This window comes from Centropristis striata, chromosome 16 (genome assembly GCF_030273125.1).
Source record: "Centropristis striata isolate RG_2023a ecotype Rhode Island chromosome 16, C.striata_1.0, whole genome shotgun sequence".
In the NCBI taxonomy this organism is placed as follows: Eukaryota; Metazoa; Chordata; class Actinopteri; order Perciformes; family Serranidae; genus Centropristis; species Centropristis striata.
In genome coordinates this window covers 7,091,903-7,119,657 of record NC_081532.1, presented here as the reverse complement: position 1 = coordinate 7,119,657, position 27,755 = coordinate 7,091,903, and the positions used below count along the sequence as shown (strand labels likewise).

Below are 27,755 nucleotides of genomic sequence, written 5' to 3'. Positions count from 1 at the left end.
AACACTGTAAGAACCCCTGCATTTGTTTAGAAACGCTGGCACAAAAGTCAAGCAATTTAGCTGCAAATTCTGGAGAAATTAAAAAAACAAAACACAATATTTGATAAAGATGCTGGTCATTTACCCTGACTTGACCCTTCACAGTATCCTACAGCATTACAATACATCAAGTTGCTTTTTTGCCTACACTGTATTCACATTGTGTCACAAAAATATAGAGTCAAAAAGTTATTTGTGGTTACATGATAATACAGTTGAGTGGTTTTGGTTTGAGGAGCTGTTGTGGAGCACCAAATTACTCAAGTTATTAAAATGTAATTACTGCATTATTACACAAAAAAGCAACTTCACATTATAGTACCTCTCACAGTATTACCTGACTGCTTATTAGGTAAGAAACGCTCAAAGTTACGGAACATCAAAACCATAATGAAATGAATGATGAAAGAAAGAAAGAATAAGGTCTCCTTTGAGAACTGAAATAGATTGTGGTTAAAAGTTGAATCAGTCCCACTCGATGCCAAGAAGCTCACAGCTGACGTCCCACAGTCTCCTCGCTGTCTCCTCACTTCTTCCCTGAGGGGCTACAAAGGCCGGGGCGCAGTCACTGAGACGAAAGGAGAAGGAATGATTATTACATAAGAGCTAATGATGCGGTGACTCATCTCTCTGTGTGCAGTGGTCTCATTTCTCTTTGACCTTGAGCATGATAACCGTGTTTAGTATCAAAGTATTTCTTCTTTCATCTGTCAGCACTTTGTAAGGGGCAGGCAACACAAATAACTGATGTCTTTTATTTCTGCAGTACCTTAAAGTCGTAATCAAAAAGATTTTCTTTTTGAACCCTGAGGCTAAGCAAAAGGTTAGCAAACCTGGCGTCTAATCAGTGAAATCAGATTTGAGTGAGGTTTTGAGCCACTATGACCTCAAACTTTTTGAATTTGATATTCACAGGAAGCATCTGCTAATGTGAACCTAGCGATCAAGAACTGTGGATTTGCAAAAGACTGGAAGGGATCCAAAGTCGTTAGCAGGCGATCGCTAGCGGACGAGCGTTAGCTTACAACAAAGTCCAACATTAACATCTTACATTCAGTGTTAATAAGACTTTATTCTGCGTCCATAGTGCTTAAAACAAGCAGCACAGATGTGTTGTAGAGAGAGACATGTAGTCTGCTGTTGTTATTACACTTGGCTGAGATATACAGACGTTAACAGTGGCGTAATGACGCGGCTCTAGCGCCTGTGGAAAAGCAAACAGGTTTAGTGCTGGTTTGTGAGTTAAACCAACTGTGAACCAGCACTAGCACCGGCTCCGAACCAGCCCTGAAACTGCTTTGGTCAAAAAGTGGTATCAGAGACTTTTGGTCTTTAGGTAGATATGTCTGTGTCTGTTTGGCTCTACTGTTAAGCCATTGTGTATTGCAGAATGAGGTCACACAATGGTGATTGAGGCTTCGTATTTACAGTGAATTAGGGGTTTGTGGTGCCATTAGTGACCGTTTTCCATCAGCCAGCAGTGGTTTGTCCGTCAGAGAGGGCAGGCAGAGCCAATGCAACTCACTTCTGTACGCTGTGGCGTCTGTTTATTCCTGTCTCTGCTAGCTTTGTGAGTAAATAGTTACAAAGAAAAAAGCAATGCCTCCAGACTTAGAAAGTGAGTTTGGGATCCAAAAACACACCTGCAATCACCACTTATCACCATTAGTGTCGCCAAAGAGAACAACACTGAGATCTTTGATATTGTAACTTTAAAATTTACAGTAAATTAAACATACTGAATCTTCACTTTCATATGTGGCCACTTACCGAGATTCCTTATTTCTATACAGACAAAATCACAAACAAAATAATTTTAAGGCTGTAAAAGGCAAAAGTACAGCTCCCTGTTTCCAGGGGTTCTGGGTCCAGAGGGGAATTTTTCCCAAATGACTTCGGAAAATGGATGCTGTTGATTTAATTACCATGAAATTAAGATAAACTCCTCGTGTCTTTTGTGATCTTCTGACTTTCCATCACTGGCACCGTGAGGTTGACACTCGTGGTTGACATTAAAACGTCCTGACAGCTATCAGATAGATTGCCATGAAATGTGGTGCAGACATTCGTTTTTCCCTCAGGAGGAACTGTAATCACACTAGCTCGGCTGTAGACTCTTATTAGCCTTCAATTTTCTTCTCCTGTATGATTCTTTGCCCCGAGATATAAAATACTACAAGCAAGAATTTATGATTAGTTATAAATGCAAGGAGGAAACGGATGAGAGGTAAAACTTCACATTAAATCAACTAGATGAAAGCAAAAAACTGTTTACATTACAAGTAATATATAAAAGGGACTAAACTTGACCTAGCTTGGCTCCAGACCTCTGAAATGCCACTCACAGCTTACATCTCTGTCTATATTTTGGTCTAACTCAGTGGGACTTGCATTCCTTTAGTACAAGATAAAATAATATTACAAAACTGTCTAATGGCCAAACCATGTTGTAGTCACTGGGGGTAACAAAGCTTTGAAGCAGGCAGCTTTCCTCTGGTGAAACAAAAGCTTGTGGGATGTGAAGTTTTTTTGACAAGTAACTGGGGAATGAAACATTAATGAAGAAGTTGAGATCAGGTCACCACATGACTTCTAAAACAACACGCTTGGTGCACAATTTCATACCTTGCTGCACATTTGTCTTGTAACAGCAAAAGTTATAATAACTTTTCCACATTATAATGTCTAAAAACAACTAGACAGATGTTATGTGTTTTATTGAGGTTTGTCCTTGCACTACCCCAAATGTTTAAACCAATTATCCAGCTCAGAGAAATCCGTTATTTTAATCAATGTAACCGTCTATTTCCTTTGCTCGCGGCTGTCTGCCAGAAGCTGTCATCAACTGACATTTTATCCAGTTTTAAGCAACATTTTTACAATACACTTCTTAGATCTTGGTCATTTTTAACGATATATTTTCAGTGAATTAAGGATTTCAGTATCGGAGGGGCAAGCTGAGCAAACGTTAGTGGCAGCTCTGCTCGCAGCCCCTCTGGGACGTCCCTGTCCACCTAACAATGCTGGAAGAACACAGATTTGAACATAAAACTGTTTTAGTCTATGTTTTACCAGTTTGAATCACCCGGTCCTTTTCATTTTGGAGAAGAAAAATTCAGCTCCCAGTAAAAACCTCCTCTGAAGGAATCCTAACTTGGAGAAGCTGAATGATATTGTGGTTAAAAACAACTGCCATGATCCCACCAAATACCTCAAGCAGCAGAAAATGACATACTGTGCATGTAAGAACTCACTGTAAGAACAGAACCAGCCGTTTCAGACGCGCGGCTCTTTGAAGCTCAGTGTCGCCTACCTGAAGTGTTTCCCAGAGATTGAGTGCAGCTCGTCTGCCACAGCACAGTAGATGCTGGTCTGTGCTCCTTCCCGTGGGGTTTTTAGGAACATGGCGAAGACTGTGAAAAATATCGTCATGAGAGTCGAGTGTCTGGTCAGGTCAGAGTTCACCGTCCCCGGGTGGACTGAGTTCACTGTCACATTGGTACCTGTGAGGAGGACAACAGACCCACGTCACTATGAGTGATATTTTATCCACTTTCTAATCAGCGGCAACAGGCTGATTGTCATTAAAAATGGCCTGAACTAACTAACTAACTAACTAAGTACATTTAATACAGTTATTTACACACGCAAACATAACTCATTTTAATTCAATTTTATATATATATATTTTTGAAAATGGACCATTTTGCATAATGGGTTTTTACTTTTGGTATAGTGAATTCGGGTAATGTGGGCCACTTTTTGCAAATTTGACTTTGTTATATTTTTCTAAATTTAAAAATATTTATGTAATTTCAATCACATGACACCCATGGTAGACCAATAGTAAAGGTTTTGATGACTATATTTACTTTAAGCAGGAAATAAACCAGCCAAACCTTAAGTGTCCCACATTACCCGAATCCTTATTCGTATTTCTTTTTTGTAGTATTGCTTTTTTTAAAAACTAAAATATATAAATAAGTAAAATATGGGGATACTTCTTCCACAAATGCAAATGGGTGTCACAGAACATTAACTTTCAGGATGTTACATATATAAACTTTTGATCTTGAAACCAACATTCAAAAAGCAGGGCTGGTTAAATGAGTTGTTGGTCTCACTCCTGTTCTTATAACTGTTCCTCTCTCTGTTTACCGGAGCAGAGCTGCTCATCTGTCCATTCTCCCATGTTGTATGTGCTTGTGTACATGTGTGTGTTTGTGTACCTTGGAGTCTTCGTGCCAACTCTCTGGCAAAGAGCACATTTGCCAGTTTGCTCTGGCAGTACGCTAATCCGCTGTTGTAGCTCCCCTGGCTGTGAAGGTCATGGAAACGGATCCAGCCGAAGTTGTGAGCCAGAGATGAGACCACCACGATCCGGGCCGGCGCACTGCGCTTCAGCAGCCCGATGAGGAGCGACGTCAACAGGAAGTGCCCTGACAGAGGTAAGAAATGCAAACAGCCGGTGCTGAACACACACAGTCTGTGTTTATACCTTTTTCTTTCTTACCTTTACTGCTACATAAACGTATCAATCTGAATTGTTTTGGTGCTCTTTCTATGAGCAGTTTCGTTCAGGATATTTACTCGAATGAAAATAGTTCCTTTCATGAAACTGCTCACAACAACATCTGTAGATTATCTACCTAAGGAATGTGCAACTTAAATGCTGCAGGGGGCCACAATTTTTCATCAACACTACCACAGGGCCACATATAGGACCGTGCACTTAACCAGATATGATGAAACTGAAATTTTAAATATGCCAACAGTGCAGTAACTTAACACATTTCATGCTCAAATGCATGTATAACAGTATAAATAGGAGTACAAAAGGTTTGAAGCAAATAAAAAACAACCACTTACTGTGATTTCTTTTTTTTATTGCAAGAACAGCAGACCAACATTAATTGCAAGTAATTTTGTGCATTTTTACTCTGCACTTTTAAGATTTCATGCTCAAATGCATGTAGTTGTACTGAGGGCCACTTCAAGTGAGGGTGTAGGCCGTTGTTTGGCCCCCGGGCCTCCAGTTGCCCATCCCTGATCTACCTGGTTGGTCATGATTTCTGGAAACAGACGTTGCTGTTGTGTTTTTCAAAAGCATTTTAGCGTAAGAGTCATCTAGTTCCATTATATTGAAGAGAAGACTGACATCTCTATGGCCGATTTCTCCATCACTCAGCAACTCACACCAAAACAATCTATAATAGCACTAAAGGTAAGAGGGGAAAATATGTATTTTTGATTTTGGGGTGAACTGTTCTTTTAACCTGACTGTAAAAACAACAAATTCAGATAACATAAACCTGCTTTTGTCTTGCATTTTATAGCGGAAATTTTACTTTCATGTCATCCATAAGAATAGACAGTTTGTTACAGTAACTAGCTTTAAAAAGATTTAAGTACAAAGAAAAAAGAAGACAATTTTTTACAAAAAAATGTTGTTATATTTATGTTATAATGTATTTACTCACCACTTAAAAAATGATGTTTTTCAGTCTTCATTCAATTTATAGTAATAATTTTTTTTGCAATCATCAACAAATTGTGTAATATATAACATTGTTCTGTGGTAAACAGTTGATGTTTGATTTATTAATTGATTCGACTAAATTTCAGCGCAGTCTCACCTAAGTGATTGACTCCCATGTGCATTTCAAAGCCGTCAATGGTTTTTGTGTAGGGGCACATCATCACCCCGGCGTTGTTGATGAGGATATGAAGATGGTTGACCTCTGCAGAAGAAAAAACATGGTGTGAATTAGTGGTCGACCGATACGGGTTTTTTAATGCCGATACCAATTATTTTGACATCAGTCTTAATCGATCCCTGATATGTGCTGCCGATTTTTTTGGGCCGTTTCTTGAAGCCGATGTTGCCCTTTCTCCCTCCATTTACATGATTAAAATGAAACAATGACAACAAATGTTACACAAGTCTCAATTTAAACAAAAAAAGATACATTTATTAACAAAACAAACAAAACATATTAACAGTTGGATAGCAAACAATGTGTATGTTGTTCTAGGCCTGGAGGTGGTGGCGCCTCAGATGATCCACATATTTGATGTGTTTTTCTTTTCTCTGGTATCAGCAGCAGCTCACCAGAGAATGGCAGTTGTTGCACCGAGCCTCGCCTGGTGTTGGCTCAGTGAAATGGGCTAATTGATCGGTGAACACACGCATGTATCGGCCGATGCCGAAAAAACGCAAATATTGTATCTATTTATTTTGTGCACTGCCTCAGACCTGAAGCTTGTTATCATAGTTGCAGTTTCTTTTTGCACAACAGTTTTTTATTATAAATATTTAACCTGTGGTTCTGTTAATTTTTACATGTTGCATTTTTCTTGTTAATACAAATATTTCTGTTAAATTTTGGGTTCTTTGTTTTTATCCTGGTGGTATCGAAAATGGTATCGAGTATCGAATATTTTCCTGAGTATCGGTATCGAGTTGAAAATTTTAGTATCGTGACAACCCAAATCTCTAGTGTGAATAACAACGAAGCAGTGCTCTGTGTGTCGATGTGAGTCCGTGTTTACCTCTCAGGAACTGCTGTGCGAAGGCTCGTATCGAGCAGGTGTCCGCCAAGTCGAGCTCTCTGACCTCCACTTGTGCTTGAGGATACGCGGCTCGTATACTCGCCGCCGCCTCCTCGCCTTTGTCCACGTCTCTGCACGCCATGATCACCCGCGCCCCTGTCGTGTGAAAAATAAGCAGCAGCTAAACTATGAACAAAACAGAAGCAACATTAATTCATAGAAGAGAAAATAGAGCCATTTATAGAAGGAGAAGGAGGTCTCTAGTTTAGGCTTTGAAATTTAAGATGATCCTTCATTTATGCAACAGAGTGGCACAAAATAAAACAAAAGATGGTTCAACATGTAGTTCAGCATTTAGTTATTTTAAATATACTCCCCATGTATTTTAAGCTAAATAAATAATTACTTTTTTATTGTTGTGTATCACAATGCAAAACTGATATTTACACAAAACTACAATACAAATTGATGGGAGAGAAATGCTCTGAAATTATTTGAATTACCTTTTTAATCTATTTTTATTTGAAAATGTAAAGCCACAATGTTTGTATGTTGCAAACTCCCAGGATTGTAACTGGTTTTGTCCCATTTTTTTTTTGTAAAAAAAAAAAAAAGACCTTATGTAGCAGAAAGACTCCATAATTGTAAAAAAAAAAACCCATACATTTTAGACATTACATTTATACATTTATTTTATCATATTTATGTTGTATATTGACTTATTCTGATTTAATTTAGATAGACAACATTGTTTTTAAAAGCATTTGCAGCATAAGGTCAAATAAGGTTCCTGGAGAAAAAGAGGTTAATGAAAAACATGAAATTCACCTGATAAAGGTAATCTGTAATCTGAAATTGAAATTGTTTATATCCCGTTTGTTATGTAGTAATAGGTGTGCCATAAAAAAGAATAAGTAAATCTGTTTTTTTTCAAGTGTCCCTGTAAACCATGAAATTGCGACAGTGAGCCAGCATGCACAATACCAGGACCCTGAAACTGAAGCATCTAAATGGAATTCAGCCATGATGAAGTTTAATATTTACACATTTGTCTTTACCTACTGTGGCATGTCAAAAGGTCTACAGCCAAGAGATCAAGGTCAAAGTATCAGTATTGTGAAGATGTGACCATGTAATGACATAATAATATAAACTTCTGTTGTGTAAATTAGTTTTCAAGAGCAAATTATTATTTCAAAATGAAATAAACTAGTTAGTTAAGGTTTAATTTTACATAGATCAAGACTTTCTGATATTATGCATTCCAACAGAGGATTTTTTTTCATTTTAGTGAATATTTGTTTGATTATAAATTGCCATTTTGTACACATTATATTGATATATTCTGATGTGGAATATAAGATATTCTTAAAAGAAAACATAAGCCTTTTTTATCCCCAGAGCACAAATTTCAGTGTTGCGGCAGCACAGAGGCAGAAATAAGAGCAGATGAATAAAGAATTAAAATAAATACAAAAATAAAATAAGACCTCTTTAAGACATGCATAAGAATAGGTGTAAAAAATACAATAGATACAATAAAATAATATAAAATACAAGAGTAATAAAAGACAAAGTTACAAGGTAAAGTGACATGTGGTGTGGGTAATCTAGTATCTTCTATACTACAATAGAGTCTATTCTTCGGTATGGTACCAGCTGGTTTAGGGAACTAATAGTAAAATCTAAAACCCAGCACACCAGCACCTCTCAACCCGCAAGAGATCTTTTATCAGGCAACAATAAAACAGACTATTCTATCTGATGGCTTGCATCTGCTGTCTTCTGAATATACACTGTTGAATTCAGGTAGGAGGAACAGGGCTCATCTGGGTATAAACATTAATTTATCCCTCTCTCAATTAAGCTCATCAATGAGAAACTGTGAACATATATCTATGAATGTAGGAAGGAATGTAGGCTGAATGCATGGGTATAAATGGAGCAATGAATGTATATTTATTTAGGATTGTATGCAAAGTCAGGGATTTGGATGAATATACATATATATGACTGAATGCATGGATGTTTATGAAAGTATGAACGTGTTTTTGCAAGGCATGTAAGGTAGAACAGAATAATGTTTGTAGGATGGCTCTTTTGCACAAGCACATGGATGGCAATTTGCACAGCTAATTTTTGAGTAGCCCAAACGTTAAATGTACATTTGTACTGTTACTGTTTTACTGTTTTATATTTTGTGTTGGTTGGATGCCGCTGTTGTATGTTATGATGTAATTGATGCAGCAATTTCCCTATTATCCAAGACACATTCTCCCTGGGGAGACCAATAAAATAACTTGTAATAACACTACTAGTTATATATATTGCATAGCCTCACGGCAGACTGCCAATGGTAGATTACGGGTTTAAAAAGGCACTGTGCTGTGTGTGGACGTAAAACCAAAAAGTCACCTCGCACTGCCAGGTCCAGGGCCGTCTCCTTCCCAATCCCTGTGTTGGCCCCAGTGATGAGGACTGTCTTCCCTTCCAGACTTGTTGTGGAACTGCATACTCCTCCTGCTGCATACTTTCTGTTAAAACACAACGACAACTCATTATTACCACTGTGCCATGAACTACAAGCTCCATTTCCATGACTAGAAGCCCCCTTCTGCAGTCACTATAAGTCATGTCCCCATTATTATTGGACATATTGACAGCCTGGCTTAATTATTCATAGACAAACTTGGACAATGAGCAGGAATGAGCGTCAAGTCGTACGACCCACGCCACTGAACAGGGCCTCCCTATAGCCAATAGCTCTGCTGGAGTAATGCATACAGATATAACTCCTCCTACGCTCAGCCTCCTGATAGGCCCGAGCAGCTCAGATGGAAGACTCCTGCTTCATCTCTGTGCAAAAACTCCCACAGCTCCATCATTCTGTTTAATTGATTTTCTGGTTAAAATACCAGCCAGCGTCGTGTGAAATAATATGTGGTCAGAAAAGAGGCTTTAAAATGATGATCAGTTAGGTTAGGAGGGCGGACAGTATTTTATATAATGTAAATGAACCTCATCGTAATAATTACATCAGTGCACTGTAATGCCCTGTCAACCAAGTAACAACCTCTGCGTGATGTGTTAAAACACTGGATCTTTACGAGAATGAATGGTTGCATTAAATGCAGCTTACCTTATGTGTGGTGCAAATAAAATCACCAGTAGCGACACCACTCCGAGGCCCGCGACAATTAATAAAAGCACCATCATACCACGGATGTGCGCTTTTCTGTCTCTTCCAGCAGGACGCCACTGTTCTGTAGGCAGAACAGCTGATGTCAAAGCATAAAGGGGTGCAGAACGTAGCAGGGTGAAAGATTCACCGCGAACGGAATCATGGGATTGTAGTTTTTACAGCCTGGGAGGAAAATAACTCAAGGTTACCACGTTTGCGGTGAGATTCAAGCGATGTTTTTATTTACAGGTTGATTTTAAATTGTCATTAGAATAATTCGTGTGTGTTTATTATAACAATAGGATAAAAAAAAATTGGAAAATACGATTTTAATTTTATCGTAATTAATATGCAATAATAATAAATTAAGGCATATTGGAACAAATATTATTTTTATAGTGATTTATCTCTGTATGTAAATTTCAAATAAATATTTTGAAAAATAAAAATATGTACATTAATATATACAGAAATAAATGAACATATAAATGAAAATGCATTAAATTATTTTTATTTTTATTTCCACATGTATTTATTATTTAATTAATTGAATTAATAAATACATTATCTATTTCCCTATTAACGTTATATATCTATCTTTTCACTTTTTGTATTTTTAACATCAATATTTATGTAAAAAAAAATTATAATTATGTATACTACAATATACAAGAAATAAATAATGTAAATAATAAGTTTAACAAAAATAAGTTCACCTTAAAGATGTTTTTTAATCCACTTAAACTGAAATAAATAACTAAAAGGGGTTGTCGTGTTTATTTTTATGAAGTAGTCGTAGTAGCTATGAGTAGTAGGGTTTTAAACTTCATTTCCCATAATGCACCGTGAAAGCTGTCTGCGTAGTGCCTGAATAAAAATGTTATCGGTGTGCTTTTTAAATCGTTCTCACCCAGGTTTAGCATTATTTTCATAAGATCTATTTATATTTTGAGTGTAAATTTTTAGCAAGTTGTCTTTCTGGGGTCTAAAAAATATACCGAAACATGTTTGTTGATATTTTTATTTTTGATCATGCGTTTTAGGTTTTGGGTCACGAGGACCATCATGCGGAAATCCCGGGGATGTGATTATCATCAAAGCAAAACTAGTTGTGAGTGTAAATAGTGATTTATTCAACACAATAAGCACAGCTACGTTAGCGTTAAAACAAAATGTCGTCGGAAGAATTTGAAAAGCTGCACGAAATGTACCAATCACTGTACGAGGAGCTGAAGATAATGCCGGAGAGAGCTCTGAAATGTCACGGAGGTAAACAGTTTGTGTTGTTGTTCTTCTACCGGCTAATATTAACGTTAGCTACCTGAAACAACCCCAGCAGGAGACGTTTTCTGTGCTGTTAAACTTGTTTTAAATCCACAGAGGAGAGGAAGAGGCTGGTGAGGACTTTCGATGAGAGGCAGGGGGAGGCGGAGGAAGTGGTGAGCTGCTCTGTTGATTGTTTGTTTTGGAAGTGAAATATGCTAATACATGGACGAAATTTTGATTTCAGAGGTGGGTGGGGGACACACACACACACACACACACACACACACACACACACACACACACACACAAATATCTTTCATAAAACTCAAACTCTTTCAGTTCACTGTGTTTTCTAGTAGTTCTTCTAGTTTTCTATTGTTACTTTTAAGTTTACTGTTCCCTTTTTTGGTTTGATCCTCCTGTATCTCCTTCTGCATTTCTACTATCTGTCACCTGACAAAAATATATTGATGCATGACATGAACAGTGTGACAATTTGCGGTGTAACAATCATCAATTTTGATGATACGGTTATAGAGGAAAAAACTTAGTTTAACAATTATGAGTATGGATGTATAAAATCACATTTGTAATCTGAGTTTTTATTGTATTTTTCCCTAAATCTTTCATTGTTTGTGTTTGCTGCCTTTCAACACACATGAAAGTAATGAATAAGAATAATCAAAAGTGTATCTCTTTGGCATTAAATATAAGCTTTCTTAAAATCTATGCATTGTTGAGGTTCTCAAGTTATAATAATAAAAATAATAATAATAATACATTTTATTTATCAGCACTTTAAAACTCAAGATTATTGAGAGCTTTGTAATTGATGAGGAGGATCTTGGAGTGGATGCTGCTTTATTAGTAACTGGTTGCCAGTGAAGGTGTTGCAGGATGGGTGTAATTTGAGTAACTTACACTTTGACTTGTAAAGAAGATTTTGATGTCCACTTTCAAAAACGGCCTTTTGAAAAAGTGCAGGGGACATGTCCCCTGTGGCCCCCCCAAAAAATGACGTCCGTGTGCTAATGCTCCCTATACACCAGAAGACTTTTAAAAGATTTGGAAAAGACTCCTGGAAAACTATCAGCTCACACCTGCTCACATCTAAAGACAAGTGTTTACAGTTTTTAGTCCCAGACTGAGATTTTAGACAGACTGTGAATCTTGTAGGGTCACTATTTACAAGACTACAACTATATTCTTTTAGCATTTTTTTTCCTACCATGCAATTTTTATCCCATCATGCTCTTAGTAAAAACTTACAATGAATCAGTCAGTCTAAAAAAATAAAAAGACTAATCTATAATGAAACAACTTGAATTCTTTATTATGACTTTGGTCTTTAAAAAAAGGGATTTTTTTCGTCAGTTGCAGTAAAAATGACCTCCACCTCAAAACTACCACTGGTGAAACTACTAACTACTACTAAAGCTGTTGCATTTTGTTTTGGTACCAAGGCATTTAAAAAAAGCATGGCCTAATCCAGAAGTTGTCCCATCAGTGCTCTCTACATGTCACTGTTCATGTATTTACACACACTTCACAGAGAAAGATCTTTCTCTCAATCACTCTATTTTCTTTTCCGTCTCCAGTTAGAAGGAATGGAAGAAGAGCTGCGTGCTGCACCGTCAACCTACAGAAATGCGATGAGTACAAAACTGCGCATGTACCGCCGGGACATGGGCAAGCTGCAGAGGGACATGAAGAGTGCTGCTCCTGGCTCTGGCTCTTCTTCCCAGGCAGGGGAAGGAAGCCATCATGGCATCTATGCATCACAAAACCAACAAAGTGTAAGTGTGTGGCTCTGGACTTTGATATGTTATACAACCCTGACTTTTGGAAAAGTTAGGACATTGTGTACAATGTAAATAAAAAGATAATTACCAATCCTTTTTGACATTGTTCAATTGAAAAATGTACATAGACAATATTCATATGTTAAAACTTTTTTTTGCATTCTGTTTTTACATTTTACATAATGTATAGGAACTGTGCTGTAAATGCTGTTTGTGCATAGTGGGATCTCACTAGGGGAGTCGGAGGGAGGGAGTTTCAGCTATAAAAATATTTTGTCTCAGTCTCAGACTGAAAGCAAGGAGCTCTCTTTTCTGCTGTTTATCAAAACAAATGTGGGGAAATGTAGGAAATCAATAAATTGATCACATGTAAGTATATGTAGAAGTTTTTTTGAGTGGAAATGTCACTCATGAATGAATATCTTAGACATGTCTCATGACTGATTTGCAGAGGAAAAAATTACAATAGTGCAGAAAAACCTCACCAGCCCTATATCTAAATGAGTGCCTGAAAATGGATTTGTTTCTCTTGTAAATGTTCACAATATATCACTTACCCTGGCTGTCTCTGTCTTTTCTGCCCACCTGTGCAGACTCACCAGCAGTCCCAGAGAACCTTGCTCCTCCAGGGCTTAGACTCTCTGAACCACGCCAGCCAAAGTATTGAACGGAGTCAGCGCATCGCCGCAGAGACGGACCAGATCGGCACAGACATCATCGAGGAGCTGGGGGGGCAGAGGGAACAGCTGGACCGCACCAGAAACAGAGTGAGCTGTGAACTGTTATTGTGTTACTGTGCGTGGTGGAGATAGTGGTGCTGCATTCATTTGCACCTGTTTATGGTAGATACCTTGTTTGATATTTGAGTCATAATATATTTTAGTATATTTGATCAATAAAATAGATGATTTGTTGCTGTTAGACCACGATTTTGTAAAAATCTGTTCTGTCTTTTGTTTATTTTAGTTGGTTGATACCGGAGAGAACCTCAGTCGAAGTAGAAAAATTCTTCGTGCCATGTCACGACGGTAAGTGTTGCCCTTGAAGCAGTTATAACATTTGAGTTGAATTGTTGTTTTTAATCGATTTATTAAATTATTCAATTCTAGCTTGGCCGACGTTATTGCTACCTTGAGTTGTCTTGAGAAGAGTTTTGCATTAATCACATACAGTCATAGAAAAATGTATTAGTTTTCTTCAATTTCTTGTTCATTTCAATGCCTGGTACAACTAAAGGTACATTTGTTTGGACAAATATAATGATAACAACAATAATAGCTGATAAGAGTTTAATTTAAGAGCTGATATCTAGACATTTTCCATTGTTTTCTTGATAATGATTTTGGTTATTATCAAGAAAACCATGGAAAATGTCTAGATATCAGCTCTTAAATCCTACTGAAATGTAATAAAATTGTTTGTTCGAAGTGTCCAAAATTCATGAAATATGATCAGTATCTTATGTAAATGATTGCAGAGCAATGTTCAGAGGCTTTAATTTTGACTTTTCTTCTTTTTGTCCTGTAGGCTGGTGACAAACAAGCTGCTGTTAGCTGTCATCATTATAATGGAGTTGGCCATTCTAGGTGCTGTGGTTTATCTGAAGTTCTTCCGACGATGATCAAACTATCCCATCTTAAAAAAGACACTCTGAGCTCTAAGCTCAGACCCAGACTCTCTACATCTGACTATCCTGCAGCAATAATTCTCCTCTGCTGTATTCAGCCAACTGTTTCTGTGGGTGCAAATAAGGACGAGGAGATGCTTCAGTCTTAAAGTGAACCTTTACAGAGAGGGGACTCTGTCCATGGGCAGGTGAAGTTTATCTGACAAGAATAATGAAATGTTGAACCTGTTAATGGACCAAACTTACTTCATGCACAAACTGTGATCTGAGATTTGCACTGTTTTATCAGACTGTTATTATACCATTGAAGCCCTGCAGGTTTATTCTTTTTTTGACTTGTGTGCTGGCTGCTACAGACCCTAGAGATGATTCTCTGTAAGGATTTATTTTATTCAAGCCTGAGTACGATCGACTCACTCCCACGTGTGTCGATCTTGCGGGGGCGATACTTGTGAAATGTTACTGACAGACATTGCTGCAACAGTTACAGTTGGTAGGCTTATAAAATCTCAGATTGGGATATATTATTATTACTTCGCAAATAAAGTTGTGCCATTTCTGTAAAATATGAAACAGTATGTGATGATTTGGCACCAGTTGATCTATTTTTAATGTGTCATAATGCCCAGTATCCAAATGGTTGTGGTATTAATTATTTTTTAAATTCTGAGTACTCTACTGAGGCCAAATATGTCAGTCAGAGATGTGAATGTAAACGGGGTGGAAACTCTTATAGTCAGGTGCAAATATGGTTTAGCCCTAAAAACATTCTAACAAAATGTTCCTCAGCGGTTTACAGTTTACCAATTTTTGACTCCAAGAAATGCCCCATTTTCAAAATGGCTTCAGCCAGGTCTGTAAAATGACCATTACTTCTTTTAGTCAGGTGGCTGAGCTCAATAAAGGGGACTCACCGGACAAAAGCACCACATTTTTCCACATGCTCTCTATCCCAGAAGTTTCAATTTTTGGAAAGCATGTATAAAAAATGTGGTGCTTTTTGTCCGGCGCGTCCCCGTTCTTCTCAAGTCTGGTCCTAAAACGCCTGATAATGTGTATTCGTCCTAGACCAGAAATGCTGGTGCCTGATACATGTTTTGGTCATGAAATATTCAGATTAGCATATTTGCATGATAGATAAGTGATTACAAGTACAAATATGTATTAAAGCAATTGGTTACAAGCATATTTATGCAAAAAATAAGTACACTTTTCCTGAAGTAATTGCATATTTCTCCTTTCTCATATCGATTCCTGCCCATCTTGGACGCCATCTTGAAAATTACACCTTTCTATTGGTCAGATTTTGGTAAACTTTTAGTATGTTAATAGGGACATCTAATACTACAATAAACAGCTGAGTAACCTTTTGTTAGATTTTTTTAGGGTTAGGTGTTTTTTTTTCATATATGCACCCGCCTATTAATACATGTAATATTCTTAACAGTTAATAATGTCTAATCACTGTATAATACAAATATCACTTGTGGAAATAGGCTTCAGTATTCCTTATTTGACAGATCATTAAAGCTAATCTTTAACCTCAGTCTGCATTGTATCTGATATTTCCAGGAACGGAAGCTAAACAGGGCAAAGTTAGAAAAACATCCGCTGTGGAGCTGACGTCAGCCCCAAACCAGGCCAGGTTAGTGCTGGGCACACAGCATCTGTTACTACGGAATTAATTCTCAAATAATAGCTGATAAGGTTATTTTTAGTGCTGTGTTCCTGAAGTGGCACATCTGCCACTATGTTCTTTTTCCGCACAGATATCACGCTTTACTGGTGTGATGCCAAGTACAAAAACATGTTTGTGACCTGGTTGTGAACAGGTGGAGAGGGGGTGTGTCGAAGGAAATATGTGTTTTGTTTTTGCTTTATCTCTAGTAATGCCTTTATGTTCCCAAAAAAGCACAACTATCTTCTGTTACCAAGTACGAACAGTAAATATTATGGTTATATCATTGAGGCTGACATTTTTTCTGTGGAATTTCTGCCGTATCAATTCCTCGTTTTATCATGTGACTTTGACGGGACAGGAAAAAAGTCGAGCAGGTGTGTAGAAAAGCATAACAACTGGGACAGTTATTCTATATAAATATATTCTACTACTAACAGAATACAGCCCTCCAAAACTGTTAGAAACAGCAGCAACTTTCCCTCATTAGGGAAAAATATTGAACTGGTCAATGGATTTAAAAGATTTTTTTTTTTTTTTTTTACTTTTTTTTACATTTTAACTAGTTAATATACTGTTACGATGTTTAATTAAAAAACATCTCATTGCTTTAAATGTATGTATTAAATGTATGTTTTTTATGTTCAGTCTTGACCTGAAAAGTAACTAAAGCTGTCAGCTAAATGTAGTGGATTAAAAAGTCCAATATTTGCCTCAAAATGTAATGGAGTATAAAGTTACATAAAATGGAAAATACTCAAGTAAATACAAGTACCTCAAAATTTTACTCAAGTACTGTACTTCAGTAAATGTACTTAGTTACATTCCACCACTGCTCCCATGTCACCCTCTATTATATAACTGCATGTAAATTATGGTAATATCTCATGTAATATAGATGCAACTAGTCATTAATGTCACTGTGATGCTAAGAATACTGATAAGAAACAAACATCATCCATTATTTCTTTGATCTGCATCATTTTTTCAGCCATGCTGCACCATGGCTCTAATGATAGCAGTGCCAGTTGGTCCAACACTGTTCAGTGGAGCGACCAGAATTTGGTACACACGAGGGATGCATCTTTTCAGTCCAGATATCAACATCTGGGCTTTGGGTACTGGCCGAAAAACCACTGTTTAATTCGTAAGCTAAAATAAGTTAATAAATTAAGTTAAACTTAAGTGTAAGACAAGACCAGGCTTGACTTAAACTTTGCTTTTGTTTTTTTAAACTGGTTGAAGAATCTTCCAAATTGACAGGAATTACAATTTGTAAGTGTAAGCAGCAAATGCAGCGATAAATAGTTAAGTACAGGATTTAAAATCCCAGTATAAAACAATGCAATAGCATAAAATGAAAGCTACTTTTCTTTGTGGTTGAACTTGTCTAGTTCTTCAGCATGTTGCTTCTCAAGGTGCTAGATTAAGTTGGTTGTAATATACTTTTCAGAGCTACTGCCAATCCTGTAAATGCAGAAATGCAACTAGCCGTGTAACATGTTGGCACAGCAAACGAGAAATACCTCCCAACAGCTGATATGTTTGGTGTTTAGTTATGCAGCCATGTGCGTGCTGCTCACACGCGATGTATTACGTAAACGTGGTGTCAGATGTAAACATAGATCTGAATAGATCAGCCTCATTGTCACTCGATTCAAACTATTTTGTAGTATCAGCCCAAAATCAGTATCTGATTTGTGCATCACTAGTACTCAAATTCATATCCCCTTAGGATGAATTATTCTAACTTTGTTGATTTTGTACCTGTTTTATGACCATCTACCTGCATTCCCTTCAGCCAAAGTTTACTCAGTGTTTTCTTATGTACCTTTAGAATAAAATAAAACAAACTATGTAGGAAATAAGACACAGGCACACAAGAAGAAAAAATGCAATCACATTTATGGAAGACCAAAATATAAACTCTTTGTTACAATGACAATCATCGTTTAGTGGCCACATCAAATCAAGCATCAGATCAGTTTAAGCTTAATTATGCAAATTGTTTTGCCGGCATTTGTATGAAAGCTGGATATTGACAGTTTTCAAGCCAATTAATACTGATATAGTCAGTAAATATTTATACACACAGTTATTCTAGTACATGTACTGGTAGGTTCATTGTGAAAATACAAAAGTAAAACTCTAAAGAAAATACAGTAACCACAGCTGGTCCGAAAGTGCAAACACATCATTACTAGTATCTGGCACAGCCACAAAACACTTGTGAGAGTCCACGTTACGCTGTGGACTTCAAACTAAGTCAACCTTGGTTTATCATACCTCTAAGGCAGGTTCATTCTCTTGTAAACCAAAACGCATAATAAATATGTGGCAGCTGTGTCTTCTAACACTTAACCTTTAACATACAAGAGCAAAATAAGTTAGTATTGCCGTTTAAATGAACAGTACTTCCCTCAAGACTTGTAGTAGTCAATGAAATTATGTCAAAGGCTTCCGTCTCAACATTATTAGTGTGAACTTTTCTCCTCGAATCCGAAAAGCCCTTTTATGGTTTTATGATTTCTGACATAATTTTGTTTTCTTCATGAAACAGCAAAAACAGCAGAGATGACAACAAAACCTTTTAGCTACTATTAGTTCAGAGTTGCGGAATGCTCGGGGATGATGTTGACAGAGTTCATAGCTTCGCTTCATGCTTTCAGAGGCGAAGCTGCTCTGTGTCTTCCTTCACAGAGGGAATCTCATCCATGGCCGGGTGAGCGCCTTCTCTCGTCTGTCCCAGAGACGACACGATGACGTCCACCGCTAGAGAGGCGGTGGCCTCCACGGCTTCACGGCTCGCCCCCAGCACTGGGTTTACTTCTACCAGGTCCATGGCTGACAGCAGGCCTGCACAGCAACACATTTACAGGTAAGATACAGTAAATTAACAGAAAAAAACTATTTTACGACAGAAAAACAGACAAAAATATAGCTGCAAGACGTGATTCTGGGGTCTGAGCTAACAGACCATTAGGAGTTAAATGTTGCAAAGAATCAAGGCCTTTTAAATTTTTCGACACCTGCATTAAGTAAAAACTAACAAGTTTTAAGATGATGGACCAAAGCTGTACGACCAAATTGATGATTTCGAAAACATTTTGGAGGTGTGGACAAAATTGTCATTGATTTATGGCCAAATTTGTGCCAGACCCATGAACATGTTTGGAACTGTTGGTGCACGCTATTGGGCAATTTCAAAAATAATCATGCACAACCTGCAAGATTTGCAATGACTGAACAAATAATTTCTGATTTATAGTGCCCATTTGCGTGTTCAAGGCCATTTTTTTTTTACATTTCTGGTGCCCCCTAGTGCTGTATTTTAGGTACTTTTGTTGACCTGTCCTGTAGTTTTATGGAATTAGATCTGATGATATGCTGAGACGCATCATTTTAAAGTTCATTGGTCAATATCTTGAAAACTCAATTTGGCATCAAAAAGCTTTTGATGAGCTCGGTCCAGTAATGATCCACTGAATATTTGGTATAAATTGGACGTGCTTAAGAAGAGAGGAGTCAAAAATGTGTTATTGATTCAAAATTACATTTATGGTCAGGCAGACGTGGAGGAAAATTTGTAGAGTGTAAAGAGATGGATGTCTGTACCAAGTTTTCGTTAAAATCTTTTCAAAGTTTTAATTTTGAACGTGTAAAGTTTAACTTTAACTATAGCGCCCCCATCGGGCTGATTGGGGTCATATTTCTTGGGCAGCATTTGCACACAACTTCCAGTTGTTGGTGAAAATTTAATATGTAAACAATGTACATTCTCAGAGGGATTTGCACAAACGTTTCTGAATAAAAATCATAAATCTGCACAAAAACAAAAAATCGTCTAATACGTACTCCCACAATGGTTTCAATTGCTTAGCTTGAACCGCTAAGTAAGGGTACCTGAAGTGGTCTTTAGGATGTTTTGACCATATCTGTGGCAATCTGTACCTGTGTTATGGATTTCCTCTGTGATGTAGATTCCCTCCCTGTAGGTCAAACCGCCGTTCACTGGTGTTCCTGTGGCCGGAGCCAGAGACGGGTCGAATGCATCGATGTCAAAGCTCAAGTGGATCGGTCGCTGTTTTCTGTTCAGGAAGGTGAGGAAGTTAAAGTGTGAATTAGAAGTTCACTTCAACTCACATATGCAGACATATGCAATCATTTGGTTTGATCAAATATACAAAATTAAAAATTCAGTCAGTCAGCAATACGTTTATAAACCTTAAAAAGAATCATACAATGATGTTAAAAAGTTAAAGATACCTTGACAGAAGGTGGTCAAGGGTGACTTCCATAACCCTTTGGATGCCTAGTCTGTCGATATCCCTCATGGTGAAGTACTGGATACCCAGGTTTTTCAGGATGTGGCTGTAATTAACAAAATCAAAAACATCAGGAACTATTTTCACAGTGCTTACATGGGCTTTCACGGTGCCATGTGGTAGCTGGCTGCCTCTGGGCATTTCAGGAAGGGGAAATTTTTTATGTTGGTGGTAGAAACAGTTGCTGCCCACACACAGATTTTTATCAGGCAGAAGGAATTCCTTTTTGTGGGTGGGAACGCTCCTGACTAATCAGGCAAATATGGTAAAAGTTTAGAGTGATAGTTTGTACTTACTGCTCTCCGGGGTCAACATCCCGCAGTCCGATGTACACCAGGTCGATAGAGGAGAGGAACGGCTTCGACCAGGAGAACCCTGGGATAGCTGGCATCTGTAGTGGACAGTCATAGTTAATGTTTTATGGAATGTATATACTATAGGAGCAGGAAAAAATCCTCCATCATCATCAGCCTGGATGTCTTTCTTTTGTGTTGGAAGGGTGCGGGGCATTTACATGTCTGGGCACAGAGGCTCATAATCTCATAATCTGCCCATGTTTGCATAAGAGGAAGTTATGTCATTGTTGTCCCTTATGGTTGATGGAAATGAATTGCTTTCCCCGGTTACTTCATGCAATGTTTCACAACAAGAGAAGTTTCTAGTTTACTTGTTTAAAATCAAATCAAATAGCCTTTATTGTCATTATATAGGCAACTATACAAAGTGCCAGACATGTGCAATACAATTGATATGTGCAAAACATTCAATCTACCTTATCTATAAATTATAGCATTTTCAGTCACCATTTATTTATCTTTATACTTATTTATTACATCACATGTCCTTGTTCTTGTTTTTGTCCTTGTTTAGCTTGGTATTTTTTAAATGTTTTTACTCATGTTGTTTTGTGTTATGATTGTCTTACTATGCACCTTTTACATTGAAACTGATGCACCTCCATCAAAATAATAATAATTTATCTGATGTGAAAATGTTAGTTAAGCTCAGTAGCAATGATTCTCTTCGCTAAAATACTGTCAAGTTGCTTCAAAGAGATCCAGTCTATATGTTGTTTTAGTGAAGCCTAATATTTCTCCTCACCTTGTCTTGCAGCTCTTTGAGCATGAATGCCACCGGCTGGCCGTGGAGGTTTCCTGACGGAGAAGTCATGGGCGTGTTAATATCTGCATGAGCGTCAACCCAGATGAGACACAGGTCAGGACACTGCTGGGCGTGACCTCCCACTGATCCAATGGCAAGGCTGTGAATAAAGAGGGACAGTCTTATGAATATTCGGTGTTTGAAACAGTCACATTTAGAGGATGTGGGTGTTGTTGCAAGCGAGTTGTAAAATAACACAAAGGGGGAAATTATGACACTAGTACTAGTTGCACTGCCTGAATTCAAAACAGGTTTAATGCATGCCATTATTAAGTAATTACCTGTGATCACCTCCCAGCATGACAAGGGTGTGTCCAGCACCGACAGCTCTGCTCACTGCACCAGACAGCATCTTATTAGCTCCGCCCACACTGCGAGGGTACTTTACATCCATGTAGGGTTCGTCCTTCTCAAGGTGGTGGAAGCTGAGGTCGCCAAAGTCGTGGACGGCGTAATCTGAGAAACACAATAAATAGAATCCAACATCAATTAAAGCACTTAATGTTTTAAGGCATTTAGCTGACATTTGATTATTGATGGACACTGGCTGCAATCTATTGCTGTTGGACAGTCTACCTTATAGTTAGGACTGCACTGTCTAGTTTTAAAGAAACATTAGTGCTTTAAAGACTGTACATCCAGGTTGAAAAAGCCTACATAATCTGTAGCTTCTACACTATGACTTTACAAATACCTGTCTGTCTAGCTTGTGGTCTGAGGATGCTGATTCACTAAATGGCAGTGGAACATTAGTGACGAAAGCACTTTCCACTTGTCCCATTTCCCTATGTGTCAGCTCAGGTTTCACTCAGTGCACCCGGCAGTCGCAGCAGTAAAGGCCGAAAAATTTCCACTTACTTTGGGACACGAACTGTGAAGTAAACAAGTGATGTGATCTACCATATTGGGGGTTCATCTGGACATGTGAGCCTTTATGGCAGTGTAGTGTTACTCTGCTGATCTAAGGGGAACCAATACGGTTCATTACCATTCGTAGAGAGGACAGGAATAGCCCTTGTCTTGGTGCAACAGTGAGAACCTATTGCAGGACAATTCAAAACGTCTGTTTTAGCAGCTACAGGCTGCCAGTTCTGCTTCTGTTTACTGTGAAATGTGAGATCAAAGCAAGTAAGTGTATATGATTACTGGTTGATTATATGTATTTTTTTTATGTGTTTTTTCTTTTTTTGTACTAAGGCAGTTTGGAAAAAAACTGACACTAACCCTGAGAGTGTAAAGATTGCAAGATGACATGGTATTCAGTTCAGTTAGGGTTTGGTTTCCTACGTTGGGCTCAGCTATAGTGACTTGGCAGCTGGATCTTTTTTCACTGAGGCCAAAATGATATCAGGCTACCAGGAAGACGACTCCTCACCATTGCCTTTAGCTTAGGGACATTGGAAAGGACATTGCTCAAACTTTTCATTTTTAAAAACTATATTTTAGATATTTATTTCCTGGTTTCTTAACAGTTCTTAAGTTACAAGTTATACAAGAAATTTAGTTTTGTATTTTTAATATTTGAGCCCATATGACTGCCACACACTGCTGTATGAATAAATAAATGAATGAATGTATGAAGAATAAAAATGAAGTGTCAGTGGCATGAAATAAACTGATGTCCTGGGCGAAGGAGGGGGCTGCCTGTTGCACAACATTTAATGTTTGCAGCTGATGAGCAGATGTCTGGAAACAGACATGCTCAGATTTCCTCGTTTGATTGGCTGCAACACAGGAACAGGTACTGCTCTCCTTGACTGTCACACACTTAGATTATCCATTGTATGAAGGTATGCATTAAGCTGTCGTTATTGCACACAATTGATGTCATGTTGGATACGATTTATGACCAGCAGTCTGTGTAAACCATTAGTGAGGTTACCATGACCTTGCGTTCCTGTCAGCGGAGGTATAATGACTTATTTATATTTAGACTTTGGTGTATAGTGAGCGTATTTATAGAAACGTTTTCATGCATATGGCAGCCTGGTTAGTTAATCTTCTTTGGAGTCAACAGGCACCTCTGGCTTCAGACTCTTTTGGTACACAGTGACCTCTTCATATGTTATAATATTTTTCCTTTTAATATTGTATTATTATTCTATTAAGAGACTAATAGGTGTATAATAGAACATTTTTATGTATTTATTTTTAATTAAAAATGTGAAATTAAAGACACTTATTTGGGCTAGCTTGTACTGGGCACTTGTCATGATCATAATCAAATATTAAACATTAATTAATAATCAGAATAAGTCATAGTTTGTTAAATACTTTGTTATATATATCTTTATTGTACTATTTTGTATGTGCTGTGGCCTGAAGTGGAAGACGAGTTCCGATATTTTACTTATTTAAAAATTGCAATATTACAGTGTGGAAATACTTTTCGAAGTAGACCTTCATTCAAAATCTTACTGAAGTAAACTGTACTAATATGTGCTAATAACTAAACAGTAACTAAAGTTATTGCATAAATGTTGAGTAAAAATACATGATACATATATACAATATTTGCCTCCAAAAAGTAGTAGAAGTATAGAATAGCATAAAGTGGAAATATCAAGTATATAAAAAAGGCAAAAACTTAAATACAGTACTTGAGATCAACACGAAGCTACTTTCCACCACTGGCTATTACATCATATTAATCTTAGGACATCATATTAATCTTAGGTTTGTCCTTGGTATTCAAAGACTTATTCAAAGATTATATGTGTCTGGACAACACATGTACTCAAAGTATTAAGACTTTATAGTGATCTAATCTTACTAAGTCGTCTTTAAATAGTTCCGTGACTGTTGCTCATTGTGTTGAGTCATTCCTGCAGCCTATCAACTCACCGTGTGGTGGAAAAAGTATACTGTCTTTGTTAGGCGTGTGATCCAAACCACAATGCGAACCCATTGACCTTAGCGCTAAAATAAAGAGCGGATTCATTCCGCCTGCTGGGTCTCCTTTCATCTTTAAAGCAGCCAGCCCCTTTCTCACAGGAAACTCGGTTGAAAAGATTTTTTTTTTATGTTACAGTGGAGGGGAAGAGTCTGTTTGCAGCAGTGACGACAGAGTGGAAACCACATCAGCCTATCCTCTTCCTGCGCCCTCCCGAGCATGTGCCGGAGACAAGAATGACTAAAGCAGACATGTGGCTCCCGAGAGAGAGAGACAGAGAGAGAGAAAAGATTTCATCCTCTATGGTGGAGAGTTAACACAGTGTCCTCTAACGTGTGTTGTCTCAAAGTGACCCCTTAGTGATTAATGGGAGGCTATTTTGCGCTTTTGTGGCACCGCGTGGACTGAATGAAGCTCTATCATGAGTTAATAGTCGCCATTACTTTATCGTTACAGGAATTTACATAATGTCAGTACAAGGAGCTATTTTATATTGTCTGTCCTGCTATCAAACTACTTGCAAAACAGAAAGGATTGTGATTTACTAAATGGAACATATGCCGATTAATCCTATCCCGTTTCATATTTTGTTGTATATGAATAAGCCTATATTTAAAAGTGTTGGAGACATTTTTATTTAAATGAGCCTGAGGCAGGGATCACTTTGTTCCCTGAGGCATGTGCGCTAGAATAACCTCTCCCAGGCAACATGTCGGATGTTTATATTTACTGCCTCCCTGTGATGTAACAGGCTGGCTACCGGAGGTAAATCTGTTCTTAATGTTGCCCAGACGAACCTGCAGGCGACACCCATCCACTGTTACATAACGCAGCTGCTCCATTATTATACCGCTCTCCTCTCACCTACCTAAACCGGAGAGCCTCTCGATGAGCCCGGCATCTCTGATGGCTTTAGGGCCGTGCTCCACGCCTCTTCTTTTCTGTTATAAAATAAGCAGGAGGTGAATGAGCCAGTGCTGTGGATGTTAATTTAAAGATGTTTTAAAAAAGTCACATTTTTCTTACCTGTCCTCTTGAAAACGGAGCTCCCAGCACAGCCACGGATTGAGCTCTGCTTTGCTGGCACGTGTGGCCGATTTGAGTCTTGAGAAGACGGAATAAAGGTCCTCTCAAAGCCATTTTGTTTTCTATTAAAAAACAACAACAAAATCGTCAAAGTCCAATTCAATCCGATCCCAGCCGCCGACCAAAAGTCTGATGAAAGCGCTGTGAGATGTTGCACTGGTGGATGCTGAATGTGGCCGCGCTGGTGCAGGGGGCTGATCTTATTGCTCCTAAATCTACTTAATATTCATGAGCTGGTGAATACAGCACCAAGAAGAAAAGTAGAGCTGTCACACCTTACGTTTTTCCCCTCTATGAGTAATATACTATGCTGTAAGCGTCAATGAGCTGTCATAAAGTGTAGTTAATATGTTTATTATTATTATTATAATTATTATATTATATCTTTTCCTTTTTCCTTATTTTTCAACACTCAATATTGTTGATATGTTTGGTTGGTAGTATTGCCATTGTTATTCATTTATTAATTTATGTATTTTTTGTTTGTTGTGCTACACTACCAATAAAAAATGATCACAAAAAATGAAAAGAAAAGTAAAAGTAGAGCTGTCACACCTTACTTTTTTCGCCCTCTGAGTAATTGATGATGCTGTAAGCGTCAATGAGCTGTCATAAAGTGTAGGTAATATGTGTCTTGTTATACATTTATAGTGTGTGGTGTCAGGTTGAATGGCACACCTTCGGAGCAGCCAATAGGAAATGGCGAAATAAGTGGGTTCGCTCGGGGGGCGTGGCCTGTGAGCTGATGTGGGTCAGCTGCTTTTATGAAATGTTTGTTGTGAAGCACTATACTGCAGTCTCATCTCGGTGGAAATTTCCAGAGACGCATCCAAGCGAGGCTGATAGCCTTGTTTACATTGTAGCATATGGCCTGTTTTCTTTTTTGTTTTTGTCAACAAGTGTCTCCGAGGTTGGGTCATAAACATATCGGGTGTCAGGTCAAGATGAAAACACATAGGCTAACCATCTTTACATCTTTATTTAGGGTGCCTTACATGTGTCTATTCTTGGATCCGTGGTGAAATAAGTAATAGAAGTAAGTCCAAACGTTTTAAGCCTATACATAAGTAGTAGTACAGTACAGACTATACATACTTTATATAATGAATAAAGGTTTTATATTAAAAATCTACATAAAAAGTATTATAATAAGTATTATTATAAAAGTATATTTAAAGCATAAGTACTCATCATGATATAATGTTTTTATACATTGGATTATTAATAACGATATAATAATATGTATATGGTTTTAAGGTTGATTGGTCGAGGTAAAGCTAATATGAACTACTTGAGAAACTGTTAGAGTTTATAATCTCATGTTTTTTAAATTATTGCATATGTATTTTTTTTTTTTTTTTTTCAAAATGCGAAGTAGCGTCTCACTATATCTATCATACATGAATAGAGTAAAGGCGCAGAGAATAGAAACGCTCAACTGACGCACCTTCACCTCAGCAGGCTTTTATTATACTTATTTCCCCCACTGCCCACGTCAGTGTGTTGCAACCACCGGCTGAAGTATGTAGGCTAGAAGTCGGTCAGGGGAAAAGCCTCGCGGTTTAAAATGATAGAAAGACATTTGGCGCCACCAAGCGTGGGAAAAAAGGTACTTCTGAAAATGTTAGGATCTGGAAGGAAACTGCGCACATTTTCAAAATTCATACATTCTATTCCTATTGTCCAAGACAGTCGGAAAAAAATATAATTCTCTCAAATACAAAACCTAAAGTGCTAAAACTCTAATTTGTGATGTCACCAAGTATAAAGTCTGGAACTGCTCCATAGACAATGAATTAGGGAACATGTTATAGATGACACTGAGAGCACCCAGGGGAAAGTGATCAGTATATGGCAACATTTTCTGTTTTTAGATCTGATAACACCACTACAGAACAAAGCTCATTCGGGCATTAAAAACAAAACAAACAAGCAATCTATGGGTCCACAGAATCAGTTTCCTGCCAAAGTCAAAATAAAATGTGATTTAGGCAAGTTTTGAACATGCCTTTGTGACTTAAGCAAGATATGGTAACACTTTATTTTGAAGGTTTCTACATAAGAGTGACATGAGTGTGTCATAAACATGACATGGGATGTGTCATGAACATTAATGACACTTTGAAGAAACATTAATGCTCATGA

The 27,755-nt window shown here is 37.7% G+C and overlaps 3 protein-coding genes across 3 annotated transcripts; 1 reads left to right on the top strand and 2 right to left on the bottom strand.

Moving 5' to 3' along the window:
- Positions 1-12: 12 nt before the first annotated feature.
- rdh12 (retinol dehydrogenase 12) lies at positions 13-9,935 on the bottom strand. The gene is given in 8 exon segments (XM_059353254.1): positions 13-607; positions 3,353-3,542; positions 4,269-4,478; positions 5,676-5,780; positions 6,592-6,747; positions 9,007-9,125; positions 9,731-9,905; positions 9,908-9,935. Coding segments are annotated over 8 exon segments (1,086 nt in total). The 3' UTR covers positions 13-504.
- An 860-nt stretch (positions 9,936-10,795) lies between these two features.
- vti1b (vesicle transport through interaction with t-SNAREs 1B) lies at positions 10,796-14,782 on the top strand. The gene is made up of 6 exons (XM_059353255.1): positions 10,796-11,041; positions 11,153-11,211; positions 12,637-12,834; positions 13,434-13,607; positions 13,807-13,868; positions 14,368-14,782. The coding sequence occupies exons 1-6, from the start codon at positions 10,945-10,947 to the stop codon at positions 14,459-14,461; spliced, it is 684 nt and encodes a 227-aa protein (XP_059209238.1). The 5' UTR covers positions 10,796-10,944; the 3' UTR covers positions 14,462-14,782.
- Positions 14,783-18,032: 3,250 nt separating this feature from the next.
- On the bottom strand, positions 18,033-25,827 carry arg2 (arginase 2). Its single transcript, XM_059353986.1, has 8 exons — positions 25,551-25,827; positions 25,393-25,465; positions 21,913-22,087; positions 21,572-21,731; positions 20,767-20,861; positions 20,412-20,516; positions 20,097-20,233; positions 18,033-19,001 (listed from the first exon to the last, which is right to left on the bottom strand). The coding sequence occupies exons 1-8, from the start codon at positions 25,662-25,664 to the stop codon at positions 18,811-18,813; spliced, it is 1,050 nt and encodes a 349-aa protein (XP_059209969.1). The 5' UTR covers positions 25,665-25,827; the 3' UTR covers positions 18,033-18,810.
- Positions 25,828-27,755: the final 1,928 nt, after the last annotated feature.